Below are 24151 nucleotides of genomic sequence, written 5' to 3'. Positions count from 1 at the left end.
TTGCAGGCCAGACCTGGAAGGTTCGGACTTTATGTCACTCAGGCGGCAATAACATTCCATTCCATAGTCGAGCAATGACACTGCGTGGACAAATTGCATGAAGAGGTCCTGTGGATCTCATGATCAGGTGAGACTGTGTGGTGCACTGGATCCTGGTTGTTAGGAACAACGATGAATTTGTTTAGGGGTTGAGGTACAACGTCTGACGAGCTAGCAATGGTATGATTTAGGATTTTGATCGGTCGTTCATTGGCTTCCTGAGCTTCTAATATATCTGTTGGAGCCCCTTCAGTGTCCCCTTCCCTTGATCTCTCTCTGGTGATGGGTTTTGTGCGTTGATCGAGCAGGCCAAGTAGAATTTCTGATGGGTTTATGGATGGACTTCCCATCGGCCTTCCAACAGGCCGTTTCTGGTTGTGAATGTGGTCATTCATTAAGATTGGCCAACGTTAGCGTGGGTTGCCAGCGACTCGGTTCGGCCGTATATGGCCGCTAGCAAATGCAGCGTTATTTCTGCGTTGTCTTCTATTAATGGTCAGCCTCTAAAGTACGTTTATCATTAATGGTCTTTATTAGGCTTATAGTTGTCCTATTCGGCAATTGGTAGGCCTTTATTCGGCCGTAACTGGGCTGAGACGCATCATAGTATGCCGGATTAGATGGCCCCATCTATGGGCAATAATCCTGTTCTTATTAGGCCTTAATTTGTTTTAAAAAACTCTAATTGATCCAGTGGACGGGCTTTCTCCGGGTCCAGCAAACGTCCTTTCACTTCGGTTTTTTGTTCTGATTAGACGGACGGGTTGACAATGTTGGGATTTTTGTTAGGCCGATATTAAGCCGTGGTGCACTTGTTTCGCATAGCTAGACGGCCCATCAGTTGGCGTTGATTGGCTCTACATTAGGCCTCTTAACGAATCATAATGGGCTTCGAATTGGTTTTGATTGGCTCAATAAGTGATATAAACGGGTCTACGATGGGCTGTCCTCTAGCTGGTCATTACTTGACTTCAAATTGACCTTAATTGGCCCATGTATCGACATAAACGGGCTTATGATGGGCTGTTATCGGACCTTCAACAGGTCATTACTGGGCTTAAAATCGATCTTAATCGGCCTATTTTAGCAACATAAACGGGCTTCATGATAGCCCTTTGCGCCCCGTGCCCATTTAGCAATTAAACAGGCTTACGATGGGCTGTTATCGGCTCTCTAGCGGGCCATTGCTGGGCTTCGAATTTGTTTTGATGGGCTCATTTAAGGATATAAACGGGGGTATGATGGCCTGGGCCTCGAACTGTTTTTGCCACGCTCTCAAACGTTTTAAATGGGCTTTGTCGGACCGTTGTTGGGCTTCCGATATCCTTTATTGGCCCGTTAAATGGAATAAATGGGCCTCTAATAGGCCATTGTTGGGCGTATGCTTCCTTCATTAGCTCGTTATAAATGGTCCTCTAGCGGGCAGACGATGGGCTTCGAATCTCCTTGTTTGCTTTATTAACCGAATAAATGGATTCGAGCGGGTGGCATGCCAGTTTTTCGTTTGCCGTTAACAGGAGTAAATGGGGTTCTAGCTGGGTCCTACTAGGCTTCAAATTTTCAGAACGGCCCGCCTGGCTATATAAATGGGCTACCGTGTACGTTATTGGGGTTCATATTAACCTTTATGGGCTCGTTGTTAGGCTTTGAATGTCCTTATTTCATTGTGATAACCGTAGTGGGCTCTTGTCGGACTTTATATGGGCCTCGTAGGCTGTTAATAGTTTGAACTGCCAAATGACGGACTTTGATGCGTTACAAATACATCCTTCTTCAGTTTTAGTTTTATTCGATTTTTAATTTTGAAAATAAAAATTCGAAATTCATTTTATTTTTGTTCAGTTAAATGTAAGTGTTAAGGATACTTTCGAGTATAAAAAAAATTAAATATCTGAATCTAAATTAGAATTAAAATTCATATTACTAAGGCAAGAATAATATTCTCACAATTCTAATGAGACAATAGAAATTCTTTGGAGAATAATATTAGCATCTCTACAGGGTAGAGCACAATTTGATAATCAATTTAGTGATAGATATTAATGCCAAACTAAAATATTTTAATTTGAAAAATCTTAAATCAAAATCTAACCAAACTGTCATTTATACATGAAAATAACAACTTCATCAAAATCTAACCAAAAATTTAGTTCCAAGCAAAATTTCTATACAGAATCACTACAACATTTTTTTGTAATTTATGAATTCTATAGAACGGTGAGAAGTAACTAAGAATAAGAATTCACATTAATTGACACACTAATTCTATACATGAGCAAACAGCACATATCATAGAAACTTTAATAGTTCAGTTAAATTTCAGTTAAAGACTCTAACCAAATAAAATTAGAACCAATAATTTTATCTAGTTTGTAAACTAAATCTAAACTGATCAACTGTTGAGTCAAAAAATTTACAAATCAGTTAAGAAGTATTAACATATCACACAATCTTCATCTCACTAAAATAGGCATTGTTCTTAATTTTAATCACTATCAAATCAGCTGAATGCCGGCCTTCAGGTTCTACTAACTAAACTTATCTGGCTAAAAAAGGGTTAAAACTCTATAGATTTTGACATAAAAGTTGGCTAGATTTTGATTCTAATTACCAGTATTTTCATTTTGGGTATCTAGAAGAAAAACCTAGATTTATCTTTCGCGTCTATACCTTCGTCTAGCTCCGGAGCTCCACTAGGAACTTCAAGCCCGAGTTCGTTCTCGGAGAGGGCAGATTCGGGAAGGTGTACACGAGCTGGGTGGAGGAGAAGACTCTCAATCCTTCAAAGAGCGGCGTGGGCACGATGATGGTCGTGAAGAAGCTCAACCCTGAGAGCGTGCAGGGGCTGGAGGAGTGGCAGGTCTGAGATATTCTCATTACTTTCTCCCCTTGTTCAATATCTACTATTCCTTCTTTTGCTTCTTTATTTTTGCAATATATAACTCCTTGTGGATTATTGAAACTTCAACATTTATTGCAGCTTGTAGTGGAAATCTGAATGAAAGTAATGCCCAATTTGTAGATTGTTTCAAACAAGTATACTTTCTTGTTGGATACTGTGGCTTCCAAACTAAATTATGCCATTTGGTTTAATTGTCTTGGGAGTTCTTGTTAATGAATAACTATTAAATGTGTTTGCAGTCAGAAGTGAACTTCCTAAGGAGGCTTTCGCATCCAAACCTTGTCAAGCTCTTGGGGTACTATAGGGAAGACAAGGAGTTTCTCCTTGTCCATGACTACATGTCATCGGGCATAACACACGATATCGATTTCAAAAGACAGGGAATACTGTTTATGTGACGTATTTGTCTTTTTATTAAAAAAACTATTTTATTTATAATTTTTCATATCAACAAATCAAATACATTTTCTAATTGTCTTTTCTAGAAAATAGAAAACAGTATATCATACCAAACACATTTTCTGTTTTCTAAAAACTAGATCTAGTAAAGCTAGAAAAAAGGGCAGACATAGAAAATGAAAAATAGAAAATAGAAAAAAAATTTCTAAACCAAACGCCCCCTTAATTTTTCTTTTATCTACTTCTCACCCTCCTCTAAGCCCCTCAAACTCTCTATCTCTTACACTACGCCTCTTTATACTTTCCATCTTTTCTTTACTTGCATGTTCTCTCCCCCATGTCCCACCATGCTTTCTATCTTTCCTTTCGTTTCTTCAAAAGGATAGATGATCTAAATTATCCTAAAGTTTCAATTTCTCTTTTCTTGACAACAGACCTGTCTATGATACAATCTAAGGTAATTCTAATTGATTTAATAGCATTGTACAATCATAATGATATAATATCATAGAGAGTTGAATGAAGGGAATATTGATGTTTTAATTGATATGTTTAACCTTCTTCTTACAATAGGAAGAAAGTTTTGAAGTTCTATTTTACCAGGATTAATTAAAGTCTTGAGCATTTGCTATCCAAGTGTCATTCATCTCCAGCTTGCTTACTCATCATGCAAGTGGCTAAGGTCCCATGGCAAGATAATGTATACAATAAATTATATTAAACAAGTTTTTTATGGGAACTTTTTGGAGATTTTAAGAGTACAAGTTCTTAGAAGATGGAAATGTGCAGAGAGAAAAAGGAAGGATCCAAACGGACGTTGGAAGACTTTAATTTAAGTATAATAATTAGCAAATGGCTAAGTTCCCATGCAAGATAATGCATAGTGGAAACCAGCAGGGGAAACACACTGCCACACTGATCAGGATGCATGTATGCATTTGTTTTGCTCAAGCTCCATTATCAATCCTTGCTTCTCTTGTTAAAGAGAAAAGGAACCCATGTAAATTAAACCAATGAAAGATAATACATATGCAAATATTTATTACTCTTGTAATGCAAGCATTGATCTTACTTTCTGTATTTCACAAATACATTTCTTCCATGCATATTTTACTATTCTCCAGTTTTCTTTCTTTTGCATAAAGCATGAAGAGTGATTGATGATACATGAATAAATTCTAATGCAATATAGTCTCCCCACTCCTTGATTAAATTTCAATAAATAATGATTATTATTTAGAAGTAAATGAGATTGCCAACTTTGAGGAAGCTGTGGAATGGATAATGAGGGTGATTGGTGCATGGAAAAACTAAACATGTTGGTCTAAAGCAAAAGACAAAGTAGGAACCCAAAAAAGTGAACAGTTACATTTTAGCAACTATAATAAAGAGATAAAACACATCATCAATGAATAATGATAACCTGAAACTTAAGCTAAGTTGTTTATTCCAGATCAAACATTAGAATAGTACTACTATCCAAAAAAGTATTAGATTGTCGACTATGATCTACGAAGTAATAACTAATAATTAAAGCCTCTATCTCCAAACTATTCATCAGGTCAAAGCAATGGTCGATATGCAGTTTCCATTTTTTTATGCAGGTGCAGCAATTTCAAGAAATAACTTAAAATGCCATAAATAAACTTAAATCTGATGAGGAGATCAAAAAGATTACCGCACTGCAGCTTCACGAGCGCATTTCGTCGACCGCCTTTGGGCGAAATTCTCCGATTCGCCCTGCATCGCCGGAAGATGAGCGCTGCAAGATCGATCGGTCGGATGATAAGTAGGACAAAGAAGGGGAAATACCTTGACATTCTTCCAGTTAGGGATCGGATCGCATCGAGCTCGTCGATCGCATTCGGCGAAGCAGTCTAGGTCGCCGAGTGGGGGAGGAAGAACAATCGAGAACTTTTCGAGCATTTAACTAATTGTTCGCGCACGCACACATTTATATATAGCGCAAGGTTTTTATTTCTAAAAAAATAAAAATATATAAAAAATAACATACTTAGTTATTTAAAACTAATATATAAAAATATTATAAAAGTAACATAAAAAATATTAGTGTATTTAATGAGTGCATAATTAATATAATATAATTATATGGAAAAAGAATAAGAATAAACAGTTTGATTTTAAATAAGAGGCATTTAGGCATTAATTGAATTTTAGAGGATATTTTTAAAAATTACCTATTTATTTATTTATTTGTGTCGGCACATCACATCTCTCACGTTCATTTTATCACGCGAAATTAACCCCCCAACAAAATTCCTAATCCAAATTCGAAAGCATCTTTTCCTTCTCCCAATGAAAGTTTCGGTATAAAAATTTATTTAAAAAGTTGACACTTCTTTTCTTCTTTGCAAGACTTTTAATTATGATCCGCTACAAAGCTACCTATGAAATTCTCTGTCGAATTCAATCACATTCCGTTAAACGGTTGATTCATCTTCCGTGTTCCTCCTGATCGAAAACTTGTGAGCACAGGAGTGGAATTGTAAGGTTGCTTTTACATGTGAGCATAGAATGGATTGCGGTTGTCGCGTCAGTCCTGTGGCTTCGTTCTACTAACTACTCTCTCCAGAGTTCACGACAGGAGCGCCACATCTCGCCTCAAATCCGCCCCAATGCCGGCACCAACCCTGGAATCTCACTGAAGATCGAAGCTTTCGCGGAAATGGCTGCTCTCCGTTCGGTGAAGATCCTGTTTTGTTGGGGATTTCTCCTCCAGAGATGGCTCCTTTTGGTGGATTCCGCCATCGGCGTCAACTGGGGGACGGTGTCCTCCCACCGGCTTCCACCGCCAGTAGTGGTGGATCTCCTGAAGGCGAACAAGATCGGGAAAGTGAAGCTGTTCGGCACCGATCCCGACGTCCTCCGGGCGCTGAGGGGGAGTGGCATAGAGGTTATGGTGGGGATTCCGAACGAGTTGCTGGGTGTCTTGGCGTCTTCCGCCGCTGCTTCGGATCTGTGGGTGAGTCAGAATGTGACCAGGTACATGGGCAAAGGCGGCGCCGACATCAGGTACCACTCGAGCAATGCCTTCAGTTGTAGTGTCTATTTAAATCTTAAAGCTTCTCTGCCAAGTTTATCATGGTGATTTAGGGTTTCAGATGCTACAAACGAAAACATGTCATTCTCCTTTGACAGATCTTTGCATGACCACCAATTGCTGTTTTTTCTCCTGTTCTTCAAAACATAAGGAAGAAGCAAAGGGCTCTTGAAGATCATGAGAAACTTAATTCCATGTCTAGAATTTAGAGGCGGATTGTGACATTTCAACAAGGATCTTTACATAAAATCCTCACTCCATTAGAAATGTGTTAGTATGACCTTGAATTGCTTACTTTAGGTATTAGCTCACATGATTCCACTAGGTCATTGGAGAAAGAGTTATGAGTTCCAAGAGTTCATTTATATTTCAATAAGAAACCTTTTTTCAAGTGCTTCCTCATTCCGAACCGAGGAAGGATTGTAATTCATGTGTTTCCTTATGGAGCCACATCGATCGCTTAGTTGATATAGATCTGTGCTTCCCATCATTGGAGGGGATAGGATTTACTACATCAATCATAGGGTTTGTTAACGCAATTTCTATGATGATTTTGTTTTAACTTTTGGGCCTATGGTGTAATGAATGTGCCTTGTGTTCATCATCAATGTGTTTATCCTAATTATCTGAGTTAATCTAATTGAGCTGGTTGTCTCAACAAGGTTATATCACTAGTAATATTTAAATTGATTAAATTATTTGTTATTATATTTACTAACCTTTTCTTTGGTCTCCCTCTATTGTTTTTACCTTCGACTCTAATATAACATGTTACTCACTTTTAAATATACTTGTACTATTTCAACTTATTTTGCTCTACGATGTTCGCTTTTATTTTTTTTCCTTTCTAGCAACTCGTCATTTTCTTAATGTTCTCATCCATGCTAAATTTAACTTTTGTATGTGTTGCTTCCTAATAGCTCGACATTTTGCTCTATTAAAGTACTACAAGCCATACCATTGTCTTATAAATTTTTTCCTTTCATTTTGTCTACGAAAACATAAAATAGATAGGAATTAAGTCTCCACATTAGGATTATAGTTGTCTATAAGTTATACAGTTCAAGAATGTAGGTCAATATTCAACCTTGATATGCACCTTGAGTGAATATCCGACTATCCGTAACAAGTATATAGCAACAAGGAGAAGGCGAGTGAAGAATTCGATGAGTGAATATTAGTAACAAGTATATAGCAACAAGGAGAAGATGAGTAAAGGATTCGACTAACTTGGAACACTGTTGCTAAATTGAAGTGTGAAGATCACACAATTATGATCACATTATTTGTAAGATTTTGTAGCCTTAAGTTGCTATTTAATACGGTATCTCTCGATTATGAACCCATTTGTTTCTGAAGACACTTTTCAAACTCCAACTACATGGTCATTGTGGTGTTCTGAATATCACTACATTGATTCTAAACTTTTCATTGAGATTATGCCTTATTTACATGTGTAAGCTACTGTTATCTATGGGAAATTAGTGATCTACCTATGATTTTGTACTTGGATTGCATGATTATTGAATGAAATAGGTTTCTTTTTTCAGATATATTGCAGTTGGAAATGAGCCTTTCCTCACAAGCTATCAAGGCCAATATCAATCACTCGTACTACCAGCAATGCTCAACATTCAGCAATCGTTAGCGAGAGTAAATCTTGCAGGCTATACAAAAGTAGTTGTCCCTTGCAACGCTGATGCTTATCAATCAGTGTCTGTTCCTTCTCAAGGAATGTTTCGGCCTGAACTGACACAGATAATGACTCAACTCGTCTCGTTTCTTAACTCGAATGGCTCCCCCTTTGTTGTCAACATTTATCCGTTTCTGAGTCTATACCAAAGTGCAGATTTCCCACAAGATTATGCTTTTTTTGAGGGTTCTTCTCATCCTGTGGTCGATGGACAAAACGTTTACTCCAACGCGTTCGATGGAAATTATGATACCTTAGTTGCCGCTCTCAGCAAAATTGGCTATGGACAAATGCCTATAGCCATCGGCGAGGTGGGTTGGCCTACAGAAGGAGCATCATGTGCAAATCTAACTGCTGCATGGACTTTTAACCAAGGCCTAGTCAACCACGTTTTGAGCAACAAAGGAACACCTTTAAGGCCAGGAATTCCTCCGGTCGATGTATACATCTTCAGTCTTCTTGATGAAGAGCAAAAGAGCACATTGCCCGGGAACTTCGAACGCCACTGGGGGATTTACTCCTTCGATGGCCAGGCTAAGTACAACTTGAACCTCGGGTCAGGCAATGCCCTGTTGAAGAATGCTAAAAATGTTCCATACCTTCCATCAAGGTGGTGTGTTATCAATCCGCAGCAGGATCCAACCGCCGTCACAAACCACATGAAGCTCGCATGTAGCGTTGCTGATTGCACGACCCTCTACTATGGAGGATCCTGCAACGCGATCGGTGACAAGGGGAACATTTCCTATGCCTTCAACAGCTACTATCAGTTGCAGAAGCAGGACTCAAGGAGCTGCAATTTCGATGGCCTCGGGATGATTACGTTTCTCGATCCATCGGTTAATGAATGTCGATTTCTCGTCGGAATTAGTGACAGTAGCTGCTCCTGTGTTGGATGTGGAGTCTTTTGTGCTCTGTGGATCATGGCATTTTGGGTAGTTATCTATCTTAGAATTATGAATTCCTTGTAGACTTTGAAGGTTCTTTTTGATGGTTATCAAACGTAATCATACTGATACAGGACTTTGAGACGTTCATGTAGCTCTTTGTCACTTGGAATTTGATGGATGATGCATTGCAACCCTAAACATTACTGTGAGATGCAATTTTCTGTAATTTAGAAGGTCTTCGTCTACTTTCTGTGGAGTTAAAGTGAATTAAGAGAGTTATGTTTCTTGCAGTGGTAAAGAAGTCGGCTTTTGAATTTATTTGATTGATAAATTAGGAGATAGGTTATCTATCTTTAGGATTAATCATCGGGAGATGCCTAACTTTTGAATATTTTGAATTTATTTGATTGATAAATTAGGAGATAGGTTATCTATCTTTAGGATTAATCATCGGGAGATGCCTAAGTTTTGCATATTTTGAATTCATTTGATTGATAAATTAGGAGATAAGTTATCTAATTTTAAGATTAATCATTGGTTGAATTTTAGATATCTGAATTATAAAAATAAATAAATTAAAAGATATTTTTTGATATTTAATAACAAACGTTTTACTTTTTAAGATTTTTAAAGCACCCTGGTAATTATTAAGACTGTTAATTAATCATAGAATAAAGACGTAGAAGGTATATTATTGTAGAGGAGTCACCGTGTAAGGGTTTTAAACTTCTGTAGCTACTTTGGCAATTTTCAAATGGCAGAAAATTAAAACGACCTCCTTAATTATTCATATAGTGAAAATGATGATTATATATAACCATTTTATTTTTCCCTTTCAAGTGATTACCAGGTTCTATATAAATTTTTTATCGATCAAGATAAATACAAATAAATTCTAATAGACGATTTAATGTAATAAAATTTTCAAACTCTCCAATTATGTGCAATGAGATTTGAACCTTCTCCGGCCTAGAGTAGTTATAATCCAAATCATTGATTTTAAATAAAATTTCTATAAAGTGAAGAAGTTCAAAGCTAGATATAATTTTAGTTAAATTGCCCAAGATGTTATAATTTTAATTAAAGCTATTACAAGGTGGTATAAAAAAACTAAAAGTTTAACTTTTTCAGCCTGAATAAATTATATTTTAAATTTAATCTATAGATAAATTATTTAAAATCATTTTATCTATTATTTAAAAAAATTAAAATATTAAATCATAGATGTAGTATTATTTTGATAATTTTTAAAAGAATACTTTTTCATTATAGGCATCTTTTAATTTTAAATTAAAATATTTTTAAAAATATATACTCCGTGTTCAAATTTAGTGTTATTTTAAAAAAAAATCTCGATGTTAAAAACATTGAAGAAAGTTGCATACAACGGGGTCAGGGATTTCATGGGCAGCGAATTGAACGAGGCTGGGGGGTCCCTATAACGGAGAAGATGTCATCGTTGCCAATTTAGACACAATTTTATCAATGTATCATTGATTTTCTTTAAGCAAATCACTTCCTAATGTTGATTTAATATTATTATTATTATTATTATCATTATTTAATCATATCTACCCAGGCATAATTTTTAATATTGTTAAAATATTCAATAATTTTTATTTTACATTTTTCCAAAGTAAAATGTTTATATTTAATTTTATATTAAAATCATGCTGCAAAATGATTTTCCATCATGTTGCATTTTTTTTTTAAAAATGTTAAATAGAACTTGAAAATCTTGAATAATCGAAGAGAAAATCATAGGGAGCGAAGCTCGTTAGAAGGAAATACAATATATGGAATTAGTTCTTTTTAATGAAATATTAAAATAATTGAAATTTCCTAAAAGAAAATTGATGGTTCAAAGGCATGAGCTTCAAAGATGAGTTTTTTTTTAGTTTTTGAAAATAATTTTTGATTCGTAAGATAGTTGATGATCATGTGAAGTAATCAGGAATCATAAACAGTTCTTAAAAATCGAAACAAGGACTAGCTTTTCGATTAAAAAAGAGATTGTGTTTCATACTTTACCTTATCATTCGTTGCATAAACACGATCCAACGCAAGGATGGTAAATAGCATGAACAAACTATGCCCCATGGCTTGGATGAACAGCATTGGATGAAAGAAGAAGTCCTGAGGCCTCTGAAATTTTCCAAAAATATCGATTGATTCTTGAACATATCAGCATGCTTTAATCTGTCAAATGGGCAACAAGTTTAATAATAATTTTCAAGAAAATTTTGCTCAGAGCAACTGAAATATAGTTCATGTAAAGAGCTGTTCATCAACCATACAAATCCATAATCAAATAGATTATTGATAAGTATTAGTGTTTACGGATATAAGTACAGGAAGAAGGTATTTTCATTCGGTTAGATACGGTGTCTAACCACTGAAGCATACAGGCTGCTGATTTAGAATGACCCTAACTTCATCCTCTTGGTTTGGAAGCCTATGCTATCTTCTTCCTTAGAATTGTTAGCCATCAATTCTAATGACTGGCATTCTTCCCTACAAATTTTAAGTAGTGATGACGAAGATTTTCTACTTCAAGAGACGCTAATGGTACAAGAATATGAACAAGACTGAATGTGATTGACAAGCGTTATGGAGAAGATAGAAAATTTTAATAGAACATATATATTTGGAAATTCTTTCATGTACACAATTAATGCAGAATCAAAAAATTTAAAGCTACCTCTGAGCTAACACAGCATATCGTTCTCTTTTGCTTAACATGATTCAAATTCCAACTTCCTCTCACCTTTGTGAGAGTTATCGCTAAAAATGCATCAACACAAGTTAAATTGTTATACCAGGTTCTCTAAGGTTATTGTATGTTAATTAGACTAAGTTTCTACCCTAGATATGGCAAGCTATGTATTCATTGAAGTGTTACAAATATGAAGATGTAGAAAGTGTGTACCTTATCCAATCTACGGTTGATCGGTAGATTTTGATTGTTGCTGGATCTGTTGAAGGAGTGCTGCTGCCAGCTGCAGAGTTGCCTGTAGACGCTTCTGGGGATCTGCTTCTGTTTCTTCTAGTTGGTTTTGGTGGCCAGAGTTTGTCACAGTTTGCACTGAAGAAACATTTGATTGTGGCTGATGGTTCTGCGGCACCTGGTTGACTTGGGCACCTAAAGAGCTAGAAGGGAAAGACGAATACATGGGTGTCACAGAGTTCAGAGAATGTGAATCTGAAGCCTGGGAATGCATCACTGGAGTGATGGAATGTGAATTGTCAATTTGCAATAACTTTGTCAGTTTGTTCTGGCTGTCTGTCGATATGGCTGGTTCTTGACCTAACTGTTTATACTGTCCCAGAAAAGCAGCAAGCTCTGTGAGTTGCTGTGGCTCTAAGGGAAGCGGCACATTTGAGAAAACTTGAGGTTTTGTTCCCCCTTGTGTTGGGAACTTGCTAGTGTGCAAGTGAACAAAGGGAGTTTCAGGTGTATAATTGCTTGAAGGAGATCCTTGCGAAACCTTATGATTTCCCAGGTGTGGGTCTACAGTACCACTACTAGTTATATGCAATGCAGCACTTGCAAGAAGGGGAGTGAAACTCCCACCATCAGAACTTGGAATATGCAGTTGATTAGACCGGTTTGGTGATGTTGCAGGATTCAGAGACCACCGTCGATCATGTCTGCTCGCCTCATGATAGTTAGGTAGCTTTTCCATTGGTTGAATGGATCCTGAGTAAGGATGGTCACTCAGTTTCTGCGGTGGAGAATAAGGAAGTGGAGGAGGTGGAGGTACCATTGATGGATTGGAATAGTTCTGACTCTTAGAGAAAGCCCTTAAATCAGGGGATCTACGATTTGCAAATAATTGTTCTTCATGAATGCTAACAAGATTGCTTGGAGGCACAAAGGGTAGCTGTTTTGCTTCTGTGACTTCCAGAGGTTGATGGAGGGAACTGAAATTGTGCTGAAACTTCAAAATGACACCAGAGATGCTCACCTTCCCGGGTACTTTTAGAACTTGTCGAGAGAATTCTGATGGTGGCACTAGGAACAAGGTAACCTTGTCTTCAAGCTTAGCAACAGCTGCACGCTGCTTCTCTCCCAGATAATGCATGAATTCATTATAAAAAGCAATATCTGCATCACTTTCAGGAACAAAAAACACCACCCAAGAACTGGTGGCCTGATAATAATGGTTTGCGAGCATATCCAAGCTTGTTCTAGCTGTGCAGTTTAAGAACTCCGGCCTGTAGTGAGGTATAAGTGATAATGTGCAAGGTTAAAACGAATTAACTTGGATATATCCTTTCAACAAAGTATACAAAAAAAAATTGTAAGCCTAATTCTTTAACGTAAATCAAGGGCATAAATGATAGACGCAAAAGAAAGATTTAGCAGTAGAATAACTAAGCCAAGTATAGAGCAATCAAAAGTTGAGTAAAGATGAAGAAATGAGCAAAGTAATAAAAAATGAAAATGTTTCTAACAACACTAAGAATAAAATAGCTACTGCTATTTAGTGTATAAATCATCAAATTCAGTTTTTAAATGTAAAATTGCCTAAGTTCCAAAGAAGAAAAAAGTATAATGTTAAGGCAGTTTTAAAGATGTAAAACCAAAGAAGAATAAAGTATAATGTTATGGAACTTACAATATAAAATCAAGGACCTTTCCCACTGGAAAGCAACGCACGCGACAAACTGGAGTACCTCCCTTTGAGATTGTACCCTCCCACTTCCAGTCCAATATCCGTGGGGGTTGATGATGCTCAGGAATTGGTTTTTGCAAATTGGCACTGTCAAAAGGAAAGGCACCAGGACCTGTGTTTAAGTGATCAAATAGACTGCGTGAGTCATCCCTCTCTGCAAAAGGACCATTCATGGTCTTCAAACTTTGAGGAGCCAAAAAGTTATGATCAAAAGGAACTGATTCATAATCTTTATTCAAGGCACTATCGTAAGGCAAACTGGGCAAGAACTTTGTCCGTCCAAAATCATGTTTTCTTTGATCTAGGTCAGAGAATGGATATTCTGGAAGTTCTCTGTCAGAAAATGGATACATCTTTTCCTTCTTAGCTGATGGAAAAGAATATGGATATTCCGGAAGTTCATCAGAAAAAAAGTCTACTTTTGCCTTCTTAGCTGATCGAAAAGAACCATCCTCCATACCCAAAGAATCATCTGGAAGTGGAGTTCTCTGCCGTGTCTCAAAAGAAGCATCACGCCACAATCCAGCTCTCTCTGCTGTGGGACTTCTTCTGTAGTGATCACAAAGTTCTCCTGACATCTTTCTTTCTGAACTCAAGTCGTGAAACCAGATGCGTTCATTATTGCCACCTAAAATGGATCCTGGAACTGCATCAGATCGTTTAAGATTTTCCCCTAAACTGATGAACTTTGAATCATTAGCTCGCAAAAATTTTGCATCTCGAGGAGAAGTTAGAAAATCTCCAACATGACTATCATAGTCTCTACTCCGTTTAGAAGGTTCAACACTACTCATCCCAGATAGCGAATTAGGTTTAAGACGCTGACTAAAAGGTGCATTGCTAAGGTTCCTATCTGAGTCGGTTGAGTCACTTCTAGCAAAGCATATATGCACACGTGGATTGTTGAATAATTTTCCATGAAGAGCTTCTTTAGCCCTGCAAGCTGCAACTATACTTCGGTATCGTACAAATGCATAACTACGACCACGAAATGTAGAGATACTGATAATTTCACCAAAAGGGGAAAAAGCTCTCCTTAAATCATTTTCGTCAACATTGAGAAAAACTGGAAATCCTATCCATAACACTGCACTAGGTTCTGTGTTATCATCTCTCTTGTTCTTTTCATGTGATTTTTCAGGACTTGGACTGTGAGCTCTAGAATCTCTTCTAAGCAGTGGTTCTCGGTGGTCAATAGAATACCTCGCATCTTTATGCAGTGAGTATCCATCATCCAGTGATGAAACAGAATCTCTATCCTGTGATTCAATATTCTAAAATAAATAAATACTAGAGAGATACTTGTTATGCACTGCCTAAACTAGCCAGGCACTGAAGTCTATATCATGAGTGCTACATTGAGACACAGCAATTAGTTTAAAGATAATGCTCAAATGTATGAAACTAAAGGAAAATTTTAATTATTCTCTGAAGAACTACTATTGCTGCAACTATTGACTGAAAATTTGGCCAAGTAAGCTTAAATTGAATTCATGAATATAGGTTGTTTTTGGTAGGAAATGCGCCCTCACAAATGGGGTGCTTGCCTCCATATATGTTCTATAATATGTGGGTAGGCCATTGGCCTTTCCCTTCCTCAAAACAGGGGAAAAGGCATGAAAGAAGAACTTGTTATAAATTGTAACTGGTGTGCCTGGGAAGCCATATATGAACATCCACCATATTGTATCATGAACAGACAAATGCCAGGTTGTAGAAAATTACATACTTGGTAAATAAAATACCAGGCATTGCAGAGCAAGATTTAGAATACAAAATAGTAGTACTAAACTACTAATACCTTATATCTTGCCTTAATCTTTGTGCAAAAGATATTCACTGCAATGATAGTTTGAATTTGACATTTGGAGCATGCCAAATAATAAAGGTACAGCCTTGATAATGTACTGTATCAAGGAACCACACAAAGGGAATAGTCATGGACCACATGTTGGTTGCGTTAAATTTTTGAAAATTGGCAAGCTGATTGCTTAAGATGGATACTTTGGTGAGTTATGCTCGTGCTGTTTCCTTGCTCATCAGCAACAATTGCAGCTATTAGTTTTCTGCTCTAGGACATGGATAAGCAACCAGATGGTATTTCAACTAGCCATGAGAGCATACCTTGCAGATAAAAGGAAAGTGTGGTATTTTGCAAACAAAGATATACTATTTGTGTCACCCTAGTTTAGTCGCACATGAACTTATGGGCTAATAAATGGGGTTTTAGTGTTAGATGAGTGAGCCACCATTAACTTTAGTATTTTGGATAAATTGTTGGACCTAACAAGTTAATATGATAATTAAAAGCATGTTTCAAATCTCAAATTCAGTATTGGTTTAGGTCACAGTTGGAAATATACTAAATCATATGTCAATAACTCGTCTATTCTCTAACTCAATAACATACAGTTATATGTGTAGTCTCTCATCAAAATATAGTTTTACTCACAATTTTGATCAGTTCCTATTATGCATATATGTTATGCACGCTGTATGATGGTAATTGTATAACTTGTATCAGACTTTGTACCATCTGTAATGAACTTTCTATAGCCTGTATCAAACTTTTACCATCTGATATCAAGTAAAACAAGAAAACCTGCTAGCTATTACTTGTTTTTTCTCTTGTACAAATATAGATATCTTGTAGGGAATGTATGTCTCACTTGTATAATCTGATATGACATAAAATTTAAATGAATGTATAACAATTTGTATCAGAGCAAACCTTGGCAAAGTAATTGAGAAAAGCAGTTTGTGTGATGGAAGAGGCAACATTGGCTATAATTTTGGTTATTGACAACAATGCAAGGCTTAATTGGGAGAGATCATGACAATCTCGTGTAGCCTACAAGAGTTGTGGGTTAATTAAAGGAGTGCATAGGATTAGATGAATGAATGAAATTACTTTCAACTTGAATTTAAGCATTTTACAAATTGTTGGACCTAACAAAGCTAATGGACCAGTTCTTTCATTTGGGTTGTAACATTCTAGTTTAGTATCACAGGCAAAATTGTGTTAATGAAATAGGCTTATAGGATTAGATAAGTAAAACTACTATTAACTTGGGATTCAACATTTTTTTACTAGTTATTGGGCGTAATCTATTGCCAAGATGTTTAATAAAAAGGATTGCTCATGTCATGACTGAATTGGGCTTAGGTCTTAACAAGGACATCAAACCTTAAATGAGGGAGAATGTATCATCCTAGTTTAGTCCCGAGCAAAAGTTGTGAGCTAATCATATATGTTTAGTCCAAACTTAGTCTCACTTGTATAATCTGATATGACATAAAATTTAAATGCATGTATTACAATTTGTATCAGAGCAAACCTTGGCAAAGTAATTGAGAAAAGCAGTTTGTGTGATTAAAAAAGGCAACGCTGGCAATAATTTTGGTTATTGACAAAAAATGCAAGGCTTAATTGGGAGAGATCATGGCAATCTCGTGTAGCCCACAAGAGTTGTGGGTTAGTTAAAGGAGTGCATAGGATTAGATGAATGAATGAAATTACTTTCAACTTGAATTTAAGCATTTTGACAAATTGTTGGACCTAACAAATGGACCAGTTCTTTCATTTGGGTTGTAACATGTTAGTTTAGTCTCACATGAAAAGTTGTGTTAATGACATAGGCTTATAGGATTAGATGAGTAAAACTACTATTAACTTGGGATTCAACATTTTTTTATCAGTTACTGGGCTTAATCTATTGCCAAGATGTTTAAAAAGGATTGCTCATGTCATGACTGAATTGGACTTAGGATCTTAACAAGGACATCAAACCTTAAATGACGGTGAATGTATCATCCTAGTTTAGTCCCAAGCAAAAGTTGTGAGCTAATCAATATATGTTTCAATGAGTGAACAAGACCTGAGGTGTAAGCATTTTGGGACATACAAAAAGAAATCAAATGGACATCATTGTGGATGTTCCATCAGCATATATAAATGACAGGTAACTACCGTTGATCCTTACAGCACACAGAAACTGGAAGGATCTTTTGTTCAGCCTGCTTTTGTGATCAAATACGAACCAAGGGTCCCAGACCATCTTATTGGTAAAGCAGAAGAAAACAATGGACCTATTTCAATGCCTTAGGAAGTAGAGCATTTGCTACTAATCTAAATATTAGCATTTCTTATGGAAGTGGACATTCTTTATCATTTACAGACATGCACTAAAAATGGAAATGCAAAATGTTTTACAGACAGAAAACCATCAACTAACCATTTTTTGGTATTAACAAATTCATGCCCTTAAGAGAACAAATTATGAGCGGAAAAAAAACATGGTTACTCATTATTAAACATATTTGATAGTGGACAGGGATTACAACTTGAATACTTTTTTTACTTTAAACATAATGGTTGACAGCATAGGTCAATAAGAAGATATTATGTGTTGTTAACTTAATGAAAAGTATAGGAGATGTAGCTAGGATTTTTTCTGATATTTACATTGTTATGGTTTTAAAATTTTGTTATTTAAATATTTCAAAAAAGATTTGTTTAGACCAATCTCTGGTTGGCCACCCCACCAAATCACGCACTGTGATCCACGCACTGCTGCCCAAGGAGCACCTACACCGACATCAAATCTCTTCCATGATATCTTTTCTCGCCTTCTGTGTTGCTTCGCCCGCCGACCTTGTCCTGCTAACCTCAGTTGTAGGTGACTGCCTGCAGTGCCTCTGCAAATGATTTTGAAGAAAAGTAGTTTGTTGCTCCACCATTGCTCCCTGCTCTTGTGGAGAATCAGAGGAAACACCAACTCTGAAGTTAGCAGCTGGCAAGGGTGTGAGGCCATCTGCGTCAAGGGCATTGAAGGTTGCATCAACGCCATGGAGGACGGAGTCGTCCAGGTCATCAAGGGTGGAAGGGTGGCAACCTTGGAGGTGCTTTTGTCAATCTCTCTTTCTTTTCCTAAGTAAATTATGTTTATCAATTTCTTCCCTCCCATTCTCTGTCTTCCATCAATATCTTTTATCATCCCAACTTCCTATCTTCCCTAGTTAATGATTTAAGCACTCAATAAACACTTTTTTACTGCAGAGTTTGTTGCACGTAATGACAAATCATGATCGTATTGTTAAAACATTGTGATAAGAAATGGGTTCCATTCCAATGCCCAGAAACAATATTTCAAAGCCATTGTATACTCTTTATTACTTGTGTATATAAGTCCTGTGTGATAGAGCATATAACTTCGACCATAGGGATCAATTTCTAGTTGCATAGCTTCCTAATAATTTTGTAAACCTTTGTGTATTTCTTCAGATTGAGCTGATATTTGTCACGGCTGAGTATTCTATAATATGAAAAACTACATGCAAAGAAAAAAAAAAGTGAATCAACAAGTTTAGGACTAAAAGTAGTTCAAGTTTGGAGATCCCAATGCGAAATCTGGAATTTAAGATAAATAACAGTGAAAAGGAGAACTGGCTTGCTTAATAATGAAAATGGTCATTTTTTCTTGTGATTTTGCATTATCTTGTTTCCCCCTTTCTCAGCTATGAGTGTATCTTTTTTCATCAGTTGCTTGATTGAGGAAATTTTCATCTTCACTACATAAAGAATATTTTAAGCATGTAAGATTAAAACAATGATCTAAAGTTTCAAATGAATTCACGACGTTCAAAGGCTATCCAGTTGGAAGGAATGGTGAATAGTTAAGCAAGCATTCATTATTCTGAGATTAGATGAGTGAAAGGATTCAGAGTTGAGAGAACCTTTTGTTTTCATGTACTAAAATCATCTACAATATTGAATAGAATGCAGGGAAGCTGACATGTGTGATATTACACCTTTTGAATTTTTTTTAGATATTTAATGATAGATTTCAATGGTTTGATCATTTACAAATCAGTTGAAATTTCTCTTTGTTTAAATCCTACAAGATAAAAGGTGTGCATGAGCAGCTGATGACTGGGATTTTCATCACTAACCTCCTTTGCAAACTCGATCCTAAGAGGACTCCCAGCCACAATGCAACCCTGGAGACCTTTGAACGCAATGATCGCGTCGTCCTCTTTCTTGTAGTTTACAAATGCATAGCTTCGGCCAGGAGTGTAAGCTATGTTGTCAATGTCCCCAAACCTCAGGAAATGCTCGTATAGGTTATTCTGGGAGACACGGCGGCTCAAGTTTCCAACCCACAGATGCCTTGAAGGAGGAGCGACGTCCCACCCACTTCGACGCCCCTTCTCCTCGAGCCTGGGCATGTGGTCACTGTTTGTCCTATCCCGTCCACCTCTTCCCGTCTAAAATGGAAAACAACCGAAAGCAATCAGAATACACAACTGTTTGCAAAAATCCAACTAAATAAAGAAAAGGCATTCACAACCCATGAACGAAAGAACAGCATGGAAACGAAATGGGCCGGAATCGAAACTAAAATTACAACTCTAAGCATCAAAGGGAGATTGATAGTTGAAAACGAAGCTAATCTACCCCAACGGAAGGACGAAATTCTGCAAAGACACGACGGAAACAAGTACTCGCATCGACAGATCGAAAACTAACCATTTGGGTTAGGGTTTAGGCGGCGGCGATCGGAGATTGAAGCTTTGGAAGAAGCAGCGAGGTAAGAGGAGAAGATCGAGACTTAGATTCTCGCCGTCGCTTTGAGCGGAGGCCGAAGAACCGAAGGCGATCGAGGGGATTTGGGATTTTGGCAGCGAACACGGCACGATATATCCATTTAAAATGCGTTTATATAGGAAAAGAAATAAGAGAACGGTGATGAGATGGAGGATGAATCAGATGCATCTTGACCGTCTATAAAATTGGCCGAGATTATATCTATAATTGATCCGGTCCGGCCCAACACGACTTGGGTTGTGCGCACGATAACAGCTCGGCCGTGCCAGGTCATCCTGTCCTGCAGGTCCAGCTGGACTTATACAAAAGGGCATCTTCATGGGAGGTATCGTAATGGTTTTTGTGTGCTTCTATAATATCACATAAAAATAAAAAAATCTTATTCATCTTTTTATTATTAAAAAGCCTCTTTAAAATTTCTTTATTTTTTTTCAAAAAATATAATTATCAAATTGTTAAATATTTTTTTCCTAATCCAGCTCAAAATACTCTAAGATAATTATCAAATTGTAAAATAATATGTAATTTTAATTAAGTTATTATAACGTCTTGAAGTTAAATCAGATTAACTTAATTAAAATTATCATATATAATCTATTATTATATTTAAAATATTTTTTATCAATTTAATTAAAAGTATTTATATTGCTCAAAATGCTTCAACTTAATTAAGATTATTTTTAAAATCTTATAATAATTGTGTTAGGTACCTATTTATGTGATAGTTGCATATTGTAAAAGCTATAACCTAATTATTATAGTATACTATATCAGAGTTATAGTTGTTATAGTAATTTTAAAATATTTTTATTAAATTAATTATTTTTAATTAAATTTAAATAATTTTTATAAAATTAATAAATAATATTTTAATAAAAGATGCTTCATACATAATAAATTTAATTAAATCGAAGTAACTTTTGATAACTAACTGAAATAAAAAATATTTTTTTTAAAATTAAAATATATATTAAATGCTATTTTATTATTTGTTAAAGAAAAAAGTATTCTTTATAAAAAAATAATAAAAGATTCTTTTTTTTTTTTAAAGTAGTCTATGAGGTCAAGTTCATAAGTTAGATTAGGAAGTTTTGTTTCTGTAATGGCATGATTAAGGAGGCGACAAATCTTGGCTTTGTGCCTTTGTTAGTGCAACGGCTAGAACTAAGAGACAAAAAGCTACGCCCTTTCCCCTTCCCAGCCCTTTCGCCTTCCCATGATCGCTTTTCCCCGCGAAAGGAGGATGTTTTCGGGGTTGATCCGGCGACCGGAAGCTTCGATTTTGCCGGAGGAGGCGCAGGGTCCGAGCCTGGCGCTGACGGCTGAGCCCAAGCCGCGGCTCCGATGGACGGCCGAGCTCCACGAGCGCTTCGTCGACGCCGTAGCCCAGCTCGGAGGACCTGAAAGTCAGTATCCTTTGCCCTTCATTGATGCTCTCCCTACTCCTTTTCGCCATAGATGACAAACAAATGCTGAATCGTGAACTGCTTGCTTTCTACGTCGTTTTCTGATCGATTCAAGAGCTGGTAGCTATCGTTGCTTTTTTTTTTTGCCCTTCAAAACGCATCCAGATTTGAGTTTCCTTGCCGGTTGACTCCAGATTTACTTTGTGATCCAATTGGGAGTTCATTGTGTCTCCGGATTGCATGGAATCGCATGTCTTTGAATCCTCTCTGGTCTGCATCTGCCACTTGTCTTTCTAATCCAGTTAGAACACCATTTACGCTTTCGGTTTCAGTGAAGGGTGAGCTTTGGTTCTTTGGAGGCGTCTCCAAAGGTGATTTGAGGTGGCATTCTATGAATTTGAAGCAACACTAGAGTGATCTCCAACCCTAACAAATGATATCGGAGGCCGGAGTCATAAGCAGCAGCAGTGTGTTTGATGCTAGAACTGCAATGGAAGTGATGTAAGACTTGTTTTGAGGTGAACTCATTCTACAAAGGAAAAAAGGATGCAGTTCTTCACCGGATTTTTGTCAATGCCAACAGAAGGAACATGTTTATCTACAGAGGAGATTAATAGAAGGCTGCACCATTATGTCAAACACATGGCTTCCCTTAAAGAGGACTGAACATATGTAAACACACAACAAACACGAACATGAACATGCATATCTACTGGGAACAGCATCCTTTAAGGAGATCAAAAAGGGGGCATATGGCCTCCCTTTAAGGGGATTGTTCCGGGCAGAAACCTCACCATGATGATGCAATGGCAGGAATCTACTTCAGGCCAAAGAGTGGTGTCGTGGAAGTTTTCTCCTTGTTTTCTTTTTATGATGCGGTGCAGATAGTCAATCCTGCGGAGAATAACACTCGTCAAAAGGCTTACCGATCATTACCCGGTGAGATCCTTCCGATACCTAAATCATCATGGAGCACCAAAAGAGTATAAAAGACAAAATGGAGTAAAGAATGATACTAGATGAGAGTGGAGATTAGTCAATCCTGAGGGAAGTCCAAAGGGCACACCTCCGGGAGAGAAGCCCAAGGGATTCACCTCCCTAAAAGGTTCCCTTGCAACTACCATGTCTCTTCATGTTGATAACCGTTGTGTCCCTTCATGCTGGTAACCGCCGTGTCCTTTCACATATCGAGAGGTCGGGAACTTGGGAAATCGGCAAGTCAGGAACTCGACAGGTCGGATCGAGTCAACTTGGACGGACTCGGCCGATTGAAGACTATTGACTCATCTTGTGGAGTCTATGTTGACTTAAGTCTTGGATCATGCCACACGACTCCTGCATTGATCAGGTCAAGGGACTCCTACATGAACTATCTGTTGACCGATACAAGGATCCGCCACGTGGACCCTTACTTACCTCCACATCAGGGATCAAAAAGGGGAGGAGTAGGTTGCTTCGATACCAAGTCAAAACTAACAATGCACTCCTATATGTATTTATACATGCGCACATACACAGATGACTTGAACAGAATACCTATAACATAATATGTCATGTGAGATTATGAGTATATATTATAACACTACTTAGTGACGCAAGTCTGATTTGGTGACTAATAAAATATCAAATCCATGCCTCAATACATAGAAATGCTTGTTCCACACAATGTTGTTTCTCTTATATGAAGTTGTCTCTTGTTCTTTCAGTGGCAACCATTCAGTAATTTTAATATGAAACTGTTTCATGTGTCACTATTTTACACCTAATGGCAAGTCAAAGCTAACACGCACCCCTATACGTATTCTTACATACCACATACACAGATGACTCGAACAGAATACCTATGATACAATATGGCATGTGAGACTATGAGTATATATTATAAACTACTTAATGACATCGAGTTGGGTTTGGTGACTAATAAATTAGCAAATCCATGCCTCAATACATTGGTATGCTTGTTTTCACACAATGTGTTGGTGCAAGGAGCACTATTCTGCCTCTAGGATTTCGATATTTGACAATATACCTAGGTCTAATCAATTTGACCAAGAGTTGATCCAAACAGGACTAAATGTTTGAATGTAAGTGAAGTCTAGTCAGGTTAAATTTGACCATATGATTAGCAAAAAGTCATTGTCAGTGGGATTATACAAGGAGAAATTCTAGTTGGAAGCTATGCAGAAGTTTTGATCAGTGAGATTGTACAAGGAGAAGTCTTTGTTGGAGGCTAAGCAGAAGTCTTGGTCAGTGAGATTGGGTAGGTGAGAAGTCTACCGAGTGACTAGTCCTAATTGGAGGCTAGGCAGAAGTCCTGTTCTGTGAGATTGAGCAGGTGGGAAGTCCACCGAGTGACTAATCCTAACTGGAGATTAGACAAGGGTAAGTCCAAACAAGTCAAGGGTGATCGGATGTTTGGCAAAGGAAATCTTGGGAGAGAAACCCTCAGGTAAGCCTAGTAGGTTAAACCTACAT

General features: G+C 37.1%; 3 protein-coding genes across 4 annotated transcripts in view; 2 read left to right on the top strand and 1 right to left on the bottom strand.

Annotated features, from left to right (window-relative positions):
* The first annotated feature begins 5960 nt into the window (after window positions 1–5960).
* LOC141839281 (glucan endo-1,3-beta-glucosidase 5-like) lies at window positions 5961–9190 on the top strand. The gene is made up of 2 exons (XM_074726995.1): window positions 5961–6373; window positions 7952–9190. The coding sequence occupies exons 1-2, from the start codon at window positions 6027–6029 to the stop codon at window positions 9063–9065; spliced, it is 1461 nt and encodes a 486-aa protein (XP_074583096.1). The 5' UTR covers window positions 5961–6026; the 3' UTR covers window positions 9066–9190.
* A 1786-nt stretch (window positions 9191–10976) lies between these two features.
* On the bottom strand, window positions 10977–20333 carry LOC141839280 (uncharacterized). 2 transcript variants are annotated; one of them, XM_074726992.1, is made up of 5 exons: window positions 20193–20333; window positions 19616–19930; window positions 13607–14922; window positions 11914–13202; window positions 10977–11183 (listed from the first exon to the last, which is right to left on the bottom strand). In XM_074726992.1, the coding sequence occupies exons 1-4, from the start codon at window positions 20193–20195 to the stop codon at window positions 11924–11926; spliced, it is 2913 nt and encodes a 970-aa protein (XP_074583093.1). In that variant the 5' UTR covers window positions 20196–20333; the 3' UTR covers window positions 10977–11183; window positions 11914–11923. The 2 variants fall into 2 exon arrangements, with proteins under 2 accessions (XP_074583093.1, XP_074583094.1); XM_074726993.1 differs by lacking the exon at window positions 10977–11183 and adding an exon at window positions 11330–11498.
* Window positions 20334–21486: 1153 nt separating this feature from the next.
* LOC141841371 (protein PHR1-LIKE 2-like) overlaps window positions 21487–24151 on the top strand; it is an 11464-nt gene continuing 8799 nt past the window's right edge. The window contains exon 1 of the mRNA XM_074729533.1: window positions 21487–21676. Coding sequence (XP_074585634.1) covers window positions 21487–21676 — 190 coding nt within the window. The remainder of the gene's footprint in view (window positions 21677–24151) is intronic.

The sequence above is a fragment of the Curcuma longa genome, chromosome 11 (assembly GCF_044706935.1).
Source record: "Curcuma longa cultivar G26 ecotype Majalengka, Jawa Barat chromosome 11, ITB_CL_G26_1.1, whole genome shotgun sequence".
Lineage (NCBI taxonomy): Eukaryota > Viridiplantae > Streptophyta > Magnoliopsida > Zingiberales > Zingiberaceae > Curcuma > Curcuma longa.
The sequence above is the reverse complement of the archived record's forward strand: the minus strand, read 5'-3'. Positions and strand labels throughout refer to the sequence as shown.